We start from the raw sequence: 19407 nt of genomic DNA, 5'->3' as shown, positions 1-19407 counted from the left end.
AGGTAAGAGGTATACCCATATATGATATAGTCGTTTGCGGGGTTTGCGGGCGTGTCGCTTACGATAAATTATTATTGTTTATGAGTAAGTTTGTCATTTATGGTTAAGAGATGTTATTTACAATGGAGTTCCAAGGTAAGAGGTATACCCATTTATGATATAGTACATTAAGGTTTATCGTTTATGGTTAAGGATTGTTATTGATTGAGTTCATTTTAAGGCTTGTCGTTTATGATGGAGTTGGTCGCGGGTTGTCGTTTGTAGTTAATGGACAACATTTATGATTGAATTTTATGGTTTATGATTGAGCTCATTAAGGGTTGTCATTTATGATTGAGTTTGTCAAAGTTTGTCGTTTATGGTTTATGATTGTCGTTTATGATTGAGTTTGTCAAGGTTTGTCGTTTATGGTTTGATTGAGTTTGTTAAGGTAATGTTTGTCGATTATGGTCAAGGAGCATGGTACATGGATGCCATTTACATCGAAGGTTGTCGTGCATGGTATATGGATGTCATTTACGTCGAAGGTTGTCGTGCATGGTATATGGATGTCATTTACTCGTGTATGGTTAAAAGATGACATTTATGATCGAGTTCGTTAATTATTGTCGTTTATGATTAAAGATTGTTGTTGATTGAGTTCGTTAAGATTTTTCCTTTTTCAGCACAATTGTTTGTTTGCCTGAGGTTCCAAAGTCTACCAAACAAGATGCTTCCAGTGGTTGAGTTCATCAATGGTTGTGATTTATGATTGATTCACTATGTTTTTTCTATTTGTGATAAATGATTCTCTTTTATGGTTGAGTTCGATAAGAATGAGCATTTATAATTATGTTAAGAATTATGATCAATTTTGTTGAGGGTTTGAGTTGTTAATCCAAAATCTAATTATTGTGGATGAATCAATTGAACTCTTGCCATTTGGTGATTATTTTTTTTTTAAATCTTGACACTTTGTTTATTTTTAACATCACCGTTAGAGTGGTCAGACGGGCCAACCCATGGTGGGGCGGACCTACCCACCAAAACCCATTGTTTGACAGGTCGACGGCGGGCCGGCTCACCATCCCAACGGACCGAAAATCCCCAACCAAAGGTGGGTTGCAGGTTAGGCGAGCCAGCCTGCGAATTGTCTCACTACAAATAAAAATAAATAAAAATCATTAATAGTTCTAGAAAACAAAAGTTTAAAAACATGATCAAATAGTTATAATACACACCAAATAAGAGTCATGTCTATCGTTACACATTAATTGACCATAGTTTAACAAAAACTAGAATTTAAAATTTTCATAAAATATAAATTTCAGTAAAATCAATGTTCTTTAAATATCATCGAGATATAATCCATGTCAAATCCTTCTCCTTTAATTTTCTCTTCAAAAGTTCCATCTTATCTTGGCATTTAAGTTGAGAATGATTATCTTAAATACCAAGAGAATATGGAACTTGTGAAGAGAAAATTGTATAAGATTTTTGAACAATATTCTAACAATAACAAAACAAGTTCTTCACAACCATGATCTTCTAGCACGCACATACCTCTCCAAAGTGTAAGAGTAGTTAAAAGAAAGAGCAAAAGAATCTTTGATGTAAGTTTTCTAATGTTTTTTTTACGTGTACTCTCTAATTAGTTTATATTTTTTTATTATAGCTATTTAAATTAATGTAGGAAATGATGGCATATGATTGCCAAGCAATTACAAGTATAGAAGTTCCACTATTCCTGAAAATGTGCAAGCTCTTATTTGTACTCGTAGTTTGTTACATAGATATGCTATCGATAATTCTATGTACAAAATTTTAATTAGGTTCTTGACTTATTTGTGACTTGTGATTTCATATATTAGTTTATTTTGATATGAATTTTTTAACTCTTTTCATTTTTGTGTATTTCATATGTAGATAAAAATCAAGAAGACACCGTAATAATTACATCAATATTGTCCAAGCAATGATCAAATATTTTAGAAGATGCTGACATTGAAGAGAAACAATAAAGGAGAAGGATTTAACATGGATTATATCTCGATTGATAATATTTAATAAATGTTGATTTTCCTAAAATTTCTATTTTATGAATTTTTCAAATTTTAGTTACTTTGTTGAATTATTTGGTCAATTAATGTGTAACGATAGACAAGACTTTTGTTTGATGTGTATTATGATTATTTGATCTTATTCTTGAACTCTTGTTTTCTAAAACTATTAATGATTTTTATTTATAGTGAGACAACCTGCGAACTAGCCCGCCTAACCCACAACCCACCTTGGGTATTTTCAACCCGCAGGAATGGTGGGCCAGCCCATCATCGACCCATCAAACGATGGGTTTTGATGGATAGGCCCGCTCCGCCATGAGTTGACGCTCTTGTTTGGAGGTGGTGCCAGTTAAGAAAGAAAATATGAAACAACTTCATAAAAAATTATTATTTGAATCAAGAAAAATAAATTGGGTTAACATTGCATTTTAAAAAGAAGAAAATATATTTGCTACCCAAATTAAAATTGGAGTTGCAAAATCTATATAGAGACTGAAAAAATCAACATAACCAAACCGACTAAATCTTTTAAAACCGATATCTTCTATAACCATGAGTGCAATATGATTGCATTTCAAAAGTTTATGATAAAATCGATACCCGCTGCAACCATGAATTTTCACAAAATGACATAAAATAGTTCAATTGTATTTTTATTATCTCTAATAATCAAAGACAATAGAACCAACTAAGAAAAAATATGTTATTTAATATTTAATAACAACGTGCCCTTAAAACACTTAAAACTAATTAAGGATCAAATCGAAAGAAGACAAAACATCGTTGTTTGAGTGTATGTCATAATTATGGTGGGTCATACCAGCTTCCTATATTAAAATATATAGATACAAAAATAATGATCTTAGTTGTCCCTAGAACTAAACTAGAGTCCATTCTCAACCTAACCAGTTAATTTTATGTATGAAACAAAAAGTTCAAAAATCTCAAAATAAATTTAGCAATTTCTAACAAAAAGTTGTTTCAAATGAACAAAAAGAATCAACAAAAAAGGCTGTAAGCTTAAACAAAATTTCATGTTAATGTACAACTACATGTTACAGGTGATCTAAAACAAGGAATAGTTCTATATTTTCTTGGCCTCAGAAGAAAAAAGAAGATCAAATAATGATATTAGAACAAGATATAGAAAACTGACCAGGAAGAACGTTTTCTCAGACTTTTCCTTCGTATTGGAAGTTGGTTTTATAGTCGTGTTGCAAAGCTGCCAAAGTATTTCTGCAAGGTCCCTCTGTAATAATAACCGAATAAAAAGGACCTCAATAATACTGAGCCTTCAAACAAAAACGTTACCTTAAAAAAAAAGGCAGTTTTTAATAGAATGAATGCATGTTTATTTTACCTCCAAATATGGTGTGTAGATACTGAAGATCATCTTCTGAACAAGCATCTATTAAAGCATATATACCTGGTCTCATTGCTTCATCTATTTCCCTACCATAATCAAAACTCAACCAACTATTAGTATCCATATTCATTTCTTTTCAACTGATTTTTTAAAATGATTTAGGTATGAAAACTTGAACCTATATAAACTAGAATTCATTTTCAATTTCAACTTTGACGATTTTGTAACCAGGTTTGTAACAAAAATATTGTGCAAAAATACCAAGGGGTGTGATAGTTCATCTTTCTGAATGGTGGCTTGAGATCATAATGGAAAATTGGTTAACTTTAAATGGAATACATTTCCTTTATAAGATCCAATTATTTGGCAATGGTTCATGCAAAGGAATTTGGGTGACAAAATAATATGATTGAATCATTTACATGTTGGCTTAAAGAGAAATGACTGCTAAAGATTCAAATGGGAGCAAGGCTTTTCAGTTTGGTTAGCGTATACCAATCAAGTATCACATTTTCTTGCATATTGGGGGCTTGTCTAAGAGCTTGTTTGAATTTGGTTTCTTGCAAAAAGTGGTTTGTTTGGATATTATTTGGGTAAAATGACCATAATATTCTTGCTATTTAAAATTTTAAAATGTTATACAAAACTAAAATAAAGGTGTTTTGTACATTAATTGATGATTGGATGGAAGAAGTGATTGATGATGGGATAGTTGAATCCAAATAAACCACATCAAACAAAGCCCTAGGTGTGTTTTTAGTATTTCATCAGGTTGTGTTGCTATATTCTGATTTGTCAAAACTATGTTTCTTCTTAGTTAAAATATTATATTGGACAAAATAATAGGATAATTACTTCACACGTATTATTATTACCTTTTTATGCCCATTTTAAGGGGCCCATATCCTGAATAGGTCCTGATGTAAATTGATAGGAACAAAGAACATTGTCCACCAAACGCATCCTTCTGCTGGCGTATCTACATAAATTTTGCAATGAAATTTTCATACAGCGTAAAAACACAACTACTATACATTGTCGCACTTCCTCAAACATTGCACATAATGACACTGTCTCAGATTCCATTTAGAGAGAAGTATATGATAAATAAGCAGGCATCAAATTTGATAATTCAATTCAATTCAAAACACTTATTCTATATTTCTCATCTCAGATTCCTCTTATTTCTCTGTTAAAATATAGGCATCCTTGTATAGCTTCTTCAATTTAGCGATAAAAAGAAATAGGTTGAATGAAGTAGTTCGGGTTCTTTCTCATCTATGGCTTTGTGAATTCTATCTAACAACCCTAATTATAATTTTGTCATATATCCTCACAACCCTACCAAATTGATCTCTATCAGAAGTATATTATTAAATAATGATAATCATAGTGAATACAAAACAGTCATTAAATTTTGTTAAGCTTCTGTTACGGTTGTAAACATTAAGGTAGGGTCAGTATATGACTGTAAATATAGTAAGTGGCATGATTGTAAATAGTTATAGTAAATAGATATAAATAGCATAGATTCCTTGTATTACAGTATATTGAAAGAAATTGAAGTTTACAGTCTAACATTAAGACCACTATACATGTATTTGTTATTTGAATTTCCAATGGACATCGATAGATACATTTCCAAAAGTAGCGGCGGTGATCTACAAAACTGACAGATGATATAGACTAAAAGAATACCCATTTGGAAACACTTTCTGTTATTTCTGTTTTTGTATCTGAATCCATATCCATATGAAAAAACACCAATAAATTTATGAATTTGTTTCCAAGTGTATCTGATGGAAATGCACAGAAACTTGAATTTGTTTCCAAATTTATATGTTCTGTTTTCAAACTTGAACTCGTCTGTATTCACATCCAAATGAGATATCTTAGTGGGAAAAAAATGTTTCCAAATGTACCACCATGCAAAAACATGTTAATATTTCATCGACGTACCTCTTCGTATATTCTTCGGAGAAAATAAGCACATTTCACCCCCTCTTGAAGTTCCCACGCAAAGCATCCTTTTCCATCAGGTATCTCCAAACAATGCAAAAGAATGGAAACAGAATCTCCTACTAAAGCTACATTGTGCACAATGTCACTGTCAAAACACAAAAAATGGAAATCAGTGCAAATGCGTTAAAACAAATGCATAAAGTTTACTAGTTGCTCAAAAGACAGCCTACCTTGTGCGATGTTTAACAACTGTACATAGTAATCGACAACAAGCAGCAAATAGATCTATGGATAATCGCCTGTCTACAGCATGCATTTCGTCTTTGGTCTGTAAGAAGTGTTTAAATACTGATCCAGGTATTCGCAAGGAAAGCACAACATGATAAGGGTCCAATTGGTATAAGGAATGCCTCCCGAGAACCCTAGTCATAACCTCTATGCACATTAGAATAGCTGCTCCTGAATCAGGATGAACTGGGCCTTGACTGATGATAACTTTTCCATAGAAGATTTGAGGGCATTGCAAGTGCAAGATAATGTTGGACAAGCAAGAAACAAATTTCTGTATGTGTCTTTTGATAATACTCAAACGCTTCCGCCCTGAAAATTTGAAGCACTTTTTTCACATGACTTATGCACAAGGACTTCAAATTGATAGAAAATAGAATGTGCTCCACAATTAATTAGCTATTCAAGGTTTTGATATTTTTTTTACCGCCATACCCCCACTAAACTCAAGGTGTTTTTAGTGGGAATCGAACATGAGACCTCGGCCTCTCAGGTGAAGAAACTTTTCACTTGAGCTACCATGGGCGGGTTAAGTAGTGATTCAAGTTGTAATTGTATGTAAGCAAATATGGAAGTTTTTATGCCATATCAAAACTAAATCAGTAAAACTGTTTCCAAATAGGCTAAGATGTAAGATGTTTAAATTCACTACGAGAGTAGATTTATTTAACAGGTGGACAATTTTGCACCATATCAAGTTCGCAAGTACTTATGTGTGCTAGGGTTGGTGTATTAGCTGTTGCAAGTAATTTTAAATAAGTCCTTAACTTTATAGTATTTGTATACTGTTAATGTTATATGTGTTAGGGATGGTATATGAGCTGTTAGATGTAATGTTGAATAAGTATTTCAACTTTTATAGTATCTATATTGCGCTAGACAGTATTGCGAGATCAGTAATTAGGTGGCATATGGAGGACCCTATAAATACAATGTAAGGCCAGGCCACTAAGAATCATGTGAAATGAATGTTGAAAGAATGATTTCTCTGTACCCTCTCCTAAAGGGCTTTAGGCCATTCTACTTTCTAACCTAAAACCCTTCTCAAACCCTATCTATAGTAACATTATGCTTTTTTAGACCTTCATGGGCATTTTCCCTCAATTGAGAAAGTTTGTGTATAAATATTCCCTTTTTTTCCTCAATGAAATTGAGACTCCTTTTAGCAAAACCTATAAAATGTGCAGCATAAAGTTGTATAATACAGCCTATATCTGTCAAAACCAAATTTCAATGTATACAACAAACCTAGGGCCTTGTTCATCAATTAACTAAAATACCCTTACTTTATTTTCTTTAACCTTTTAAAATGCTAAATACAAAAGATATTTTAGTCATTTAACCCAAATAACCCACTTTTTCAACAAAAGAATATTTGTTTTCCGAAAAAAATAGATTATTTGAAAGGAGAAAACTACATCAAATAAGATCTAGTTTTAGATATTCAATGGTGGATCCCTAGTTCATCACCTCTCCAGTATACTGTTACGAGGGATTATTAGGGGTTAGGGTTCTTAACCCTAAAATAAGTTGATGGGTAGATGTAACCCTTATTAATAAATAAGGCAGTAAACCAAAATATGGAATATTAATTGATTTAGAATTAATAATTATTTATATAGAAATAAATAATTATTAATAAGGTATTGTTAAAAATGTGAGATTGACGGGCAACTGATTATGGCAGCTGGAGAGTATATAAGGAAAATAATATAATCTACAGAATATTCGGCTGAGGATTGATTATGGTAGGTGGAGGCTATATAAAGAAGAGATCGGGGGTCTATAGAAAACACAATAACATTATTCGAGAAATCTCTCAAGATCAACTTATCTCTATCTTTTCATTCTCCTCTCATTGTATTCACCCTAATTGTTAGGGTTCTATCTCTCCTCTATCAGTATCTTATATTCTCTTCGTTCTTAATTCTATTTTTATTATTTATATAATTTCAAGTTATATATACCTAATTCGAGTTTAAGGTGTATCATATACTTGACCCATAATGAGAAGAGGAAAAAATTACCTGTAACAAACTCGAGGACTAAATCTAGGCATTCAATAGCAGCAGCAACTATGGGAGAGACTGTGCCTCCATTTGTACAACCAGTACATACCTCATAGGATATGGTACTTTGGTGGGCGCCAACAAGTGCTCTCTCTAACGCCTGAATTGCAGATAATGTATGTAACTCTGGTGATTTTTTCATAAATGCTTTGAATGACATTCTCAACCTGCACTTGAATTCATCAAGATAACAAGATCCATATGAAAGGTAAGGTTCGCCTAATCTCGAATGCCCACTTATTGTCTTAGTGCTGGACTCCATCTCATGAACTGCTAAAGTAGCTCTTTTTCCCTGTAAAGCAATGCACCTTCCTATACCTTGCAAGTGTAAGTCTATGAGCTTGGCATACAAATCTCTTGACATAATTGAATCGGTACGAGGAAAATGATTCCCTAGCTCTTCTAGGAACATAACCACCCCATCCAACCAAACAAAAGAAAGTGGGTGAGGAACTTCAACTTCATTCACAAACTCTTGGAACAAAACTAGAGAGAAGTCAATAAGAATTGACACTGAGCTGGATGGTAAATCTGTTTTGATATTTAAATTCAGCCTCAGCAGAGCTGCAGAAACAATAAATATCTGCCTGAGAAAAAATGCAACCTCCAAGTTTTTCCCCTTGAGAAAGACCTTCAAGAAAGTGTTCTTTAAACTGCATAGCTTAAATGGATAGTACTTAGTAAGAATTGTGTTCATGCTATCAGGTATATCTATCGAGGATTTCTTTTTTCCAATAGACTTATCAGAGCAATCTCCAATCTCGTTGTCTTTGCATAATGGACCTTGGATCTTCAAGCAACCATCAATGTCATGGAAGACGGGAAGAGTCAGATCCCCATCTGCACCACTAGGCATCTGACTGTCCTCAACGAATAAAACACGTAGAACATAATCTAAACCACCTGACAACACATTTATGCAATATTTGATTTTCCCTATAACCTCACTCTTGGATCGACTAAAATCTACATTATCCAGGCTGGATGAGAAACCCCATAGGAAACCATAACAGCAAGAAATAGTAGAACTTAAATTATTGAACTCTCGAGTGCTGGCAGAAGATCCCAAATTTTCGTTTTGGAGGCTGCTACTTAAACAGAGTAGTGAGTTCTTCAACTGTTCAGTCAAAGTCTCAGCCACTTGGCCAATAATTTTCCAGGCATCAGAATCATCCATGTTACCATCATCATCAGAGCATCCTGGAATATCTTGTCCTTCAGAAGACTCCTCGTTCATATGTTTGTTTGCACTTAAAATATGATATTTACTTAATGCTAGAAATGTATATGATGTATGATCCATCAAAGAAAATATGACTTCTTTCATCTGGGAAGGTCCATTGTCAGATAATGAATGCAGAGACTTAATCAAGGTAGACAAAGATTTTGAAAGCCACAAAGCAGGAAATGAGCTCTGGTAAAAAATTGTAGTAATGATAGACGAACCAGACTCAAGAAAACTCTTATTCGCTCGACGGCAGGAAAGTAGCAACCTTAATAGCTTATATTGATTTTGCAAGCATAAAACGCCTCCACGTCGTAATAAATTCTGGACTATGATCCTGAAACATAATGCAAGAAACGTGAGTGGAACTTCTGCATCAAGTGATCAAAGATCTCGATATCTCAAGTAAAGACTTCGATGCTAATAAGGGGAAAACTCTACCCAGAATTATATAGCATATCAAGTATATTTTTATGGGAATTCTTCTTAAGAAATATGTCAAGAAATAAAATCGTTGACTAAATAAGCTACAATCAAACTATTGTGTATTGGGCAAGCTATAATTTATTCTTGCCAAATCATCCAGTCTGGGACTTTTTCTTGCGGTATTTTAAGTTGCAATGACCAGACCAGAAATTTTGTTTCTGCCGCTACCCTTTCAATATCACAATGACCTTAACCTAAATTTTCCTTGCCCACTGTTACTGAAGTAATACGTGCATTCTAGTATGTGAAAATGTATCAGTACAAGAAAAGGGAAAAATCAAATGTCTCTTTTAGAGTAAAGAGAAACAATCTAAAGTGAAAAGAATTTGAGATAGTAACTGCATGAAGCACCTAAACTAAGAAAAATTATCATAGATTAGTGACTTGTTTAGAAAAACATACACAATAACATTATTTACCTGAATATTAACACTACAGATGAACACACATAATGTCCCTCCAATGTAAGGTCAAAGGAGTGATAGCTATACTCAAATTGTATGGAAGCAATTACAATAATTCACATAAAAAATCAGATCAACTTCTAAATTATGCAATTTGAACTGAACAAGCAACAGGTATGCCACCTTCTTTCTGTGTACCATGTAGGGAGTGTGAGCTTCCATATAGGTAGATAGATGGAAGGATAAAACAACTAACATAGAAGATTACCTTTCAAGATTGAAGATACATGTTGTGTAAAGTGACAATGATTTAGAATCCATATAATCTTTTGGCTTCCAATACAGGAAATTGAGTAAGCCTTCACAAACTGTAAACTCCATTTTCAGAGACGAAGTGCTTTCTTCACTCTCTCCTGTATTTTTTAATGACTTAGAACATTCAACAACACAAACACTGAGAGGTTCTCCAACTATGCTCATAAACGCAGAACAGTCAAGTGGCAACATCAAATCAACATCTACAGAGCTACTAAATATTGCCCTGGCAGAGTTCTCCAACAATGAAGAAAACCTTGATGCCATGTGCCTGCAAACAAACTAGTAGATGAGAGAGTATTAGCATACTTATAGTTCCCAATTTGCAGGCATGGTAAAGGAACCCAACATCCCTAAAGGCATTCAACAGAATCCATAGAAACTTAAATAACAAATAAAAACTTACTCTTTGCTCATAAAAAATAGTATCATTGAGAAAACCCAGTGAGTCAAGATAACCTAGAATTCTCCTGTGATGACCAGGTTCATCAGAGCACTTCCTTCCAAAGTCGTCTGGCTCGCTTCTCAAAGAGGAAACAGAATGATCAATTAAAAGCGAAAGGAACTTCTTTAAATGCTTCTTTGAAGCATGGCCACACCAAATATCAAGACTTTGGGAAAAAAGCTTCCAAAGTGCATAAGGCAATGACCTCTTACCTAAAACACCAATACCAGAATTCCTCTCATCATATTGATGCAGAGACTGAGCATTACTGGTATTAGAAGTAGCAGCAATATATGATGATATGGAGTCTTGGTCTTTAACAAGTAAAGATAGGTGTCCCATTATAAAGTTGGTTAGATCTTCTGCTTCTTGCTTAAAACCTAGGGCGTGCTTCTTCAATTTTTTGCTTCCTTTACTCTTAACAGGACAAGTACTTTCATCCTTAACCTTGTTTCGACGAGAAGATTTAATCCATTGTGAAACATACTCAGAAGACTTCATCAACCTATTCAACTCCACAAGCCTCTGAATAGCGGCCATGTTCATTACATAAATCAGAGGAGCTTCTTCATTAGCTTTGTTACTAATATAAGTGGATGAAAGTGATTGCATAATTCTCAAAAGAGAAGCTGAAGGAAGGCCAGCCCAAGAAAAATATCCTCCACAAGTCCAGTCAGTTCTTTCCAACAGGTCTTTCCCGGAGTAGGCAGTAACTAAGTCACCCATCTCCTCTGACATCTTTATTGATGTTTTTGGAGGAGCAAAGCTGATCACTTGTCTGTATATGTATCTACAAGACATGTATAACCGAAAGAATAATAGGACAAGCCAATAACAAGATGACAAATTACTTTGATTGTCTGTATTGCCCCAATCTTCACCTACAACTAAGCGGAGGAGCTCTTTACAGCTGCCTGGATTTACTTGTACAAGTCCAGTAATAAAAGGGCACAACAATTTTATAAGATTGTTGACAGAAAGACCAATCATCTTACTGTTACCACTTGTAACGGTAAGGGAATCGAAAACCAACACATATAAATCACATATGGCTGTTCCTAGAAGTTCTGCTTGCGCGTCTAGCTTGGCAACCCCAAGTTTTAACCATTGCAGAGATTCGAAAATATCTGTTTCCAAAATACGGATGCAGCTGCTGGCTTGCCCTTCAGGTGTTGAGACTATAGCTTTGTGTATAGCAAGCCTAAACTCACTCGAAGTTAACAAAATCCTAATTGACTTTCCATATACATCGCAACCTAATGCAGGTGATTTTATTACATACTCGTTTGAGTCAGTCCTTTCTCCAAAATTATTTGGCAAAATCAGTGTCCTTGCAGCTTTACACATAGCTAAAATAGCATTGTTGACCTGCAGCGATTCAGTATGTAAGGACAGGGAGAAAACTACAACTAAGAAAAATAGATTGATGGAGAAAAGATTGAGGAAAAGAAAGGAATGGAAAAATAGTAAATCGTCTGTCTACAAATAATGATACTGCAGTATATTTATTCTCAGTTCTATTAAAACAATTGTGTTGATCACTTACCTGTCGAAGATCACTATAAAGATTAACAAGCTGGCATCCAAGATGAATGATATGGGTAGTTAATGTGTGTTCCTCTGGTGTTTGTGATGATGAGAGAGCAAGAGCAGCAAACGAAAATATTATCATCCATAAGTTTTCCAAATCATTCCTGATAACCTCATAGTCAATTTTGACTAAATACTGCAAAATGATAATGAGCTCTTTGGCTATCAAAAGTAGCATTTCCACTTCTCTTGTTCGACTTGAACAGAGAGCTAATGGAGAGATATTATTCACTCTACCTGACAAGGAAAGTACAATATCATAAATAACCTTTAGAAAATTCAGTGAAGCTCCATCAGAATCCTCCTCTACCCGTATATATACATTTTCTTGCACAAATGTATGAAGCACATTACTGGTAGTTCTGAGTGTAGCCTGAATCTCCGGCAAGTTATATCCTGCTTCCACTTCATCTTTAAGATAACTGTTAAACTCAAGCAAATAAGGTTCCAAAATCTGTGCAAAAAAGTTGAATACTGATTTGCGGGTTTCGGCAATCAAACTGTAACCCTTGTTGTTGGAATGTAATTTAGACACGTCACTAGGAGAATCTTCCTTCAATTGTAAAAACCCTCCAGAAGCTGACGTGCTTTCCAGATTTTTAACACAGTTGATAAATAAATGAAACAACTCCCCTACACCACCTAATGTTAAATAACGCTTCTGCAACAAAAACATTTCTAACTTGTCAAAGAGATGCCTATGATAACTTTTAATAATAACTTTGGCATCTTTTACAAGTTCATCACCGGAAATCGCATGTTTCCCAACTTGCAAGTTCATAAAACCATCAATATGAACTGAGTGGAACAGCCCATGGGACAATATATCCTTAATAACTTGCAATATATTATCCAACAGGACAGAGTCACGTCCATGAACATAACAAGATAACACATTCAACAAATGCAATAGAGGATCAAGGAGCTTATCCAAAAACTCATGGTAAACATTTTTTCGAATTGGATGAATCTTCAAGAACTTTCCGAATGGTTCAAGTACACTAAGTGATAACTGAAGGGAAAATAAAGCCACCTTATTACCATCTTTATTGTGATCAAGCGTCTTTTGGACAAGTTCCAATACCGCTCCAGTTACCAAAATCCATAAGTCTAAGCTTTCATTTGAAACACCACCATGAGATGAAAATACCAACTGCAAACAATCAAGAACAGTACCATACAGGCCAAATAATGTGGTCTCCATGTCTGGTTCAACAAACAGTGTGGAGGTTACATGTTTCACTATACAGTGAACAACCCGAAGGATGTCTCGTGAAATGTTCAATGAGAGATGTAGCACCAGAGACTTTTCTAAGCAAAATTTTAAAATCTCCCAGCATCTATTGTCCAAACACGAGCCCATGGTCTCTGAATGAGGCTTGCATTGTTCTGTTCTAATTCTCTTTTCTGAAGAAATCAGCAAGCTCTGGACCCAGTCATTGAGAAACGTTACAACTCTTGAGATGCTAACTGTCTCTAAATCTTCTCTGTCGTTATCTCGTTCAGTAACTCCCAATTTGACATAATTAAAGGCCAGCTCGACCTTCCTGCATTACAATTCACTATTGTCAGTAAAAGCAGAAAAAAGTTGAGTTTGAATAAGAAGCAAGAATATATAGTAAAACCAAAACAAAAACCCTATCGCAGAGTAGCTAGATTAGAAAATTAATCAACATTCTAATCAATCAAAGAGAAATTTAATATGAAGCACATGAACAGAGATAAGACAAGCACCAACTTGTGAACATTGGTAGTTTTGTTCTGAAGCACCAAAATCAAAGAAAGGTTTCTCCAAGGAGGACAATCTTCAAGCTTTTCAGCTGCTTCTATGTGTTGCTCTGACTTCTCTTCCTCACAATAATCGGAGCGAACGGTTTTTGCAGGTCTTTGCTGCTCTACCTCTTCTCGAGAGCTTGACATCTTCCTTTTCTTTTTCTTCATGGCCTTCTCCACCTCTCTTGTGGTTCGAGAATCAGCCATGATTGACATGGGAGTATTCCAAAAGTGTAAGTGACAAATTCTCCCGGGCCGATCCAATCCCCTACCTACCAGCTTAGCTTGTAGGTTCAAGACGAAGAGTCGCTGCCGCCGTTGACAACGTCCCAATTTTTTATCCCTGTTTTTTTCTGAAAAATGTGTCATACAAATAAGACATGATAAACAAAAATTGAAAGAATTAATATACATTAGCAAATCCATCTATTGCTAGACAGAAGGCCACCAATGTTATCAAATCATAAACATTGACTTACACTTCATTTCACATTTTCCAAATCTTGTTCTTCATCTATAATAGTATCATTTGTTTCTTCGTCTCTAAGAAACTATGTTTTTGCATTGAATAGTTTAGAAATTAAACCCACTAGTGACTTTGTCAATCCATACAAAACCTCACTATCTTAACAATTTTGTTCTTAATCTTAGTCATAGAGTACCTATAATAGAAACAAATGTTTTTTCTTAGCAATTATCATGCACATTAATCATTATTCACATTTAACCTAATTCCTAAAATCTAAATTCTAAACTAACATACTAATTACTAAGTATAAAAATGATTAAAATGGTACCTGGAGGCTGGAGGACCGCTGGACGGAGATTGAGCCGTGTTCTGCCGAGTGGTGAGGACTGTGAGATTCAGTCGTGCTATACCGCTTACCGAATGTCGACTGCCGTGATGGTCTGACGCCGGCCGGGGGTCGGAAGACTGAAGCTCCGGAGAAGAAGAAGAGGCGCGAATCTGTTGAAAAATATAAAATAAAAGGGTGGCGATATTGGGCCGTGGGTCTCATGGGTCTGTTGAAGGTTGGGCAATTTATTTTGTTAAGGGCTAGTTTTATTTGAGCTTTTATTCATAAATTTTCATTTAACACTTTAATTAGTTAAAAATGATCAGACATGACTATAACCTCAACTATTATCTTTAGTATAGGAATTAATATCACATTTAATTTTACAGTTATGCTTAATTAAGTTAATATATACGTTTTCTTGTTTTCATCATTTTTATAGTCGTAGTTTATTTCTTTTGCTGTAATCTTTTCATCTTCATCTTTTGACAATAAAAAATTTCTCTTCATCTGTTTTTTCACACTTCATTGTTCATCACTTTCTTACATTCCGCACAACAATTGGTATCAGAGCGGGATGGTTAAATCCGATCAGATTATCACTATTTGTTTTCTAACGAGAAGATGTCTTCAATGAATTTGAAAATCGAAAAATTCACAGGGCGAAAAAGTTTTGGTCTATGGCAGATCAAAATGCGAGCCTTGCTTAAACAACAAGGCGTCTGGGCATCATTGTCCAAGAAAAATGTGAATATAGTTGCAGGTCCTACAAAGGAGTCTACCTCTGGTAAAATCACTACTGAGCTTGAGGTCTTAGAAGAGAAGACACACTTAACGATTTTACTTTGTTTGGCTGATGAAGTGATTACTGAGGTATTAGATGAAGATACCGCAATCGGTATGTGATCGAAGTTAGAGGCTTTGTACATGACAAAGTCACTAACTAACAAGTTGTTATTGAAGCAACGTCTGTTCAGTCTTCATATGTTTGAAGGTAAGTCTCTTCGTGAACATCTTGATAAGTTAAACACTATATTATTTGAATTGAAAAATATATATGTTAAGATCGAAGATGAAGATTCTGCATTAATTCTGTTGGTATCTTTACCCAACTCGTTTGAAAATTTTGTTCAATCGTTCGTTGTGGGTAAAGACTCCGTAACTCTAGAGGAAGTTCGGTCAGCACTTCATACTAGAGAACTGCACCATAAGGCGAGCGTTGAAATTGTAGACAGTCAAGCATCTGGGTTGATTGTCAGCACAGTCAACTACAAAGACCTGGAAAGAAGAAGGATTAAAAATACAAAGCTAAGGGCCCTAGTGCTAAAGACATCTGCAATTACTGTAAAGAACCTGGTCATTGGAAGAATAATTGTCCTAAGAAAATGGGCAAATATTCTACGGTTGCGATAGCACATAAAGACAGAGACACCGACTCAGAGGAGGACATTGCCCTTGTAGTTAATGCTTCTCTACACCCTATTGATACGTGGATGTTGGATTCAGGGTGTTCATATCATATGAGTCCGAACAAAGAATGGTTCGATACCTATGAATATTATGATGGTGGAAACATTGTCATGAGAAATGATGCCATATGTAGAACGGGGGTATTGGAACTATCAAGATTCTGACTGATGATGGTAAGATACGGACCCTAACTGGCGTTCGGCATGTTCCTCAACTAAAGAAGAACTTAATATCTTTAGGCATTTTAGATGCTACAGGTTTCAAATTTAGCGGTGAAGAAGGAACATTGTGCATCAGTAAAAGTTCAGAAATAATACTGAAAGGTATCAAACAGAATACTTTATATATACTACAAGGTAAGACGCTGACAGGTTCCGCTGCGGTCGCATCCAAATCTGTGAATCGGCACCCTGATTTAACCAAGTTGTGGCATATGCGACTTGGACATATGGGGGAGATGGGGATGTAAATTCTTTCCAAACATGATCTTCTATCTGGCCACAAGGTTACCAACCTTGAGTTGTGTGAACACTGCATTTTCAGGAAAAAACATCGCAGTAAGTTCAGTAAGGGAGTTCACAAAACTAAAGGCACACTGGATTATATCCACTCTGATTGTTGGGGTCCTCCTCAACTTGAAGGTATAGGAGGTTATAGATATTTTGTAACATTCATAGATGATTACTCAAGGATGACCTGGTTGTATCTTATAATACATAAGAGCGAGGTATTTTAAGACTTTCAAACATTGGAAGGCACTGGTGGAGAATCAAACTGGAAAGAAGGTTAAGAGGCTGCGAACAGATAATGGACTTGAATTCTGTTCATCTGAGTTTAATGAGTTCTGTAGGGATATGGGGATTGCAAGACATCACACTATCTGAGGTACACCACAGCAAAATGGTGTAGCAGAAAGGGTGAATCAAACATTGTTAGAGAGAGTTAGAAGCATGCTCTCTAATGCGGGATTGGCTAGAAAGTACTGTAGCAAGGCTGTCTTAACGACTTGCTATTTGATAAATCGTGCACCACACACTTGGATTGATTTCAGAATCCCTTACGAGGTATGGTATGGTAACGTCGTTGATTATTCTCATTTGAAAGTCTTTGGGTGCACATCTTACTATCATGTTAATGAAGGGAAGTTAGAACCAAGGTCAAAATAGGGTATTTTCATGGGCTATGGAGATGGAGTCAAGGGATATAGAATCGGGTCATCTTCTAAAGGTAGAGTAATCCTCAGCAAGGATTTCACCTTTAATGAGAAGTTTATACTTAACTCCTCTATCAAGCCATCACTTTCTGGAGAAAATAATAATACCGAGAAATAGGTGGAGCTTGAGGTGGCTCTAGTTCAAGGGACAACTGACATGACACACGTTACTGATAAGCCATCTGAGGAAGTTTATCAATTTGGAGCACCTGAAAGTCAATCTGACATTGCAACACGACCTAAAAGGCAAATTAAAGCTCCTGACAGGTTAATTCATTCAATCGAGGGAAGAAAGATCTCAACTGGTCCTGGAAGTAGAACAAGCAATCCCTCTATGAATGATACTGAAGAAATGATAAGTTATGCACTTCAGGTAGCTGAAGATGTCATACATAACGAGCCATTTTCTTACAATGAAGTTGTTAATGGTGGTGATTTTGCGCAATGGATTGCTGCCATGTGTGAGGAAATGGAATCACTTCACAAGAATAATACATGGGAGTTGGTTATTTTACCTAAGGGAAGAAGAGTCATTGGGTGCAAATGGATTTTCAAAAGGAAAGATGGAACCTCTAGTGCTGAAGGGACCAGATATAAAGCACGATTAGTTGCAAAGGGATTCAGTCAAAAGGAAGGCATAGACTACAATGAGATATTCTCACCTGTAGTCCGACACACTTCTATCAGGGTACTACTAGCTATAGTAGCATATCAGGATCTGGAACTCGAGCAATTAGACGTGAAGACGACTTTCTTACATGGTGAGATTGAGGAGGATATACTGGTGAGTCAGCCTGAAGGATTTCTTGTTCCTGGTAAGGAAACACATGTTTGTAGTCTGAAGAAGTTTTTGTATGGACTTAAACAGTCTCCTCGACAGTGGTATAAGAGGTTTGACAATTTCATGATTGAACATGGTTACAATAAGAGTGCATATGATTTTTGTGTCTATCACAATAAAATCGGTGATGGTTCTTTGATTTATTTACTCCTGTATGTAGACGACATGTTAATCGCAGCCAAGAAGATGTCGAAGATTCAAAAGCTGAAAGACCTTCTCAGTTCCGAGTTTGATATGAAAGATCTAGGTAGAGCACGAAAAATTCTAGGCATGGAAATAGTAAGAGATCGAGTTCAAAAGAAGCTATTTCTTTCACAGAAGAGTTATATTTTGAAAATGTTGTCTCGTTTTGGGATGAGTACAGCAAAGGCTCTCAATACTCTTACAGTTGTTACTGATCATTTGTCTATATTCGTACCCTAGTCTGAAGCTGAGAAGTTATACATGTCTAATGTACCGTATGCTAATGCGGTGGGTAGTTTAATGTATGTCATGGTATGCATTATACCTGATATTGCGTATTCAGTTAGTGTTGTTAGCAGGTTTATGTCTCGACCTGGTAAGGAACACTGGCAAGCGGTAAAACGAATATTTCGCTATCTGAGAGGCACATTCGATGTTGGTTTCATTTATGGGAGTAATAACCAATGTCTCGTAACTGGTTATTCGGACTCAGATTATGTTGCAGATATCGATGGTAGAAGATCAATGACTGGTTATGTTTACACCCTTGGTGTTGTGGTTAGTTGGAAGGCAACATTATAGTCGACGATGACGTTGTCCACTACCGAGTCTGAGTATATGGCGCTAACTGAAGCAGCCAAGGAGGGTATATGGTTGAAAGGATTAATCAGTGACCTTAGTATCCATCATGATCAGACAATTGTTTTTTGTGATAGCTTAAGTGCTATTTGTTTGGCCAAAGATCAAGTGCATCATGATAGAACCAAACATATTGATGTTCATTATCATTTTCTTCGTACTGAGAGCATAATCAAAGTGAAGAAGATCAGCACACATCATAATCCTGCTGACATGTTCACGAAGTCGGTCCCACTTAACAAATTCACCCATTGTTTGACTAGAAAATAAATTGAGAAAATAAATGTAATATTTATTTT

The 19407-nt window shown here is 35.4% G+C and overlaps 1 protein-coding gene across 1 annotated transcript; it reads right to left on the bottom strand.

Moving 5' to 3' along the window:
• Window positions 1-3012: 3012 nt before the first annotated feature.
• Window positions 3013-14898, bottom strand: LOC124944706. Its single transcript, XM_047485035.1, has 11 exons — window positions 14763-14898; window positions 13931-14318; window positions 12149-13739; window positions 10564-11970; window positions 10111-10439; window positions 7686-9289; window positions 5601-5970; window positions 5368-5515; window positions 4284-4387; window positions 3403-3494; window positions 3013-3291 (listed from the first exon to the last, which is right to left on the bottom strand). The coding sequence occupies exons 2-11, from the start codon at window positions 14179-14181 to the stop codon at window positions 3215-3217; spliced, it is 5973 nt and encodes a 1990-aa protein (XP_047340991.1). The 5' UTR covers window positions 14182-14318; window positions 14763-14898; the 3' UTR covers window positions 3013-3214.
• Between the last annotated feature and the right edge of the window lie 4509 nt (window positions 14899-19407).

The sequence above is a fragment of the Impatiens glandulifera genome, chromosome 7, assembly GCF_907164915.1.
Source record: "Impatiens glandulifera chromosome 7, dImpGla2.1, whole genome shotgun sequence".
Taxonomy (NCBI): domain Eukaryota; kingdom Viridiplantae; phylum Streptophyta; class Magnoliopsida; order Ericales; family Balsaminaceae; genus Impatiens; species Impatiens glandulifera.
The sequence above is the reverse complement of the archived record's forward strand: the minus strand, read 5'-3'. Positions and strand labels throughout refer to the sequence as shown.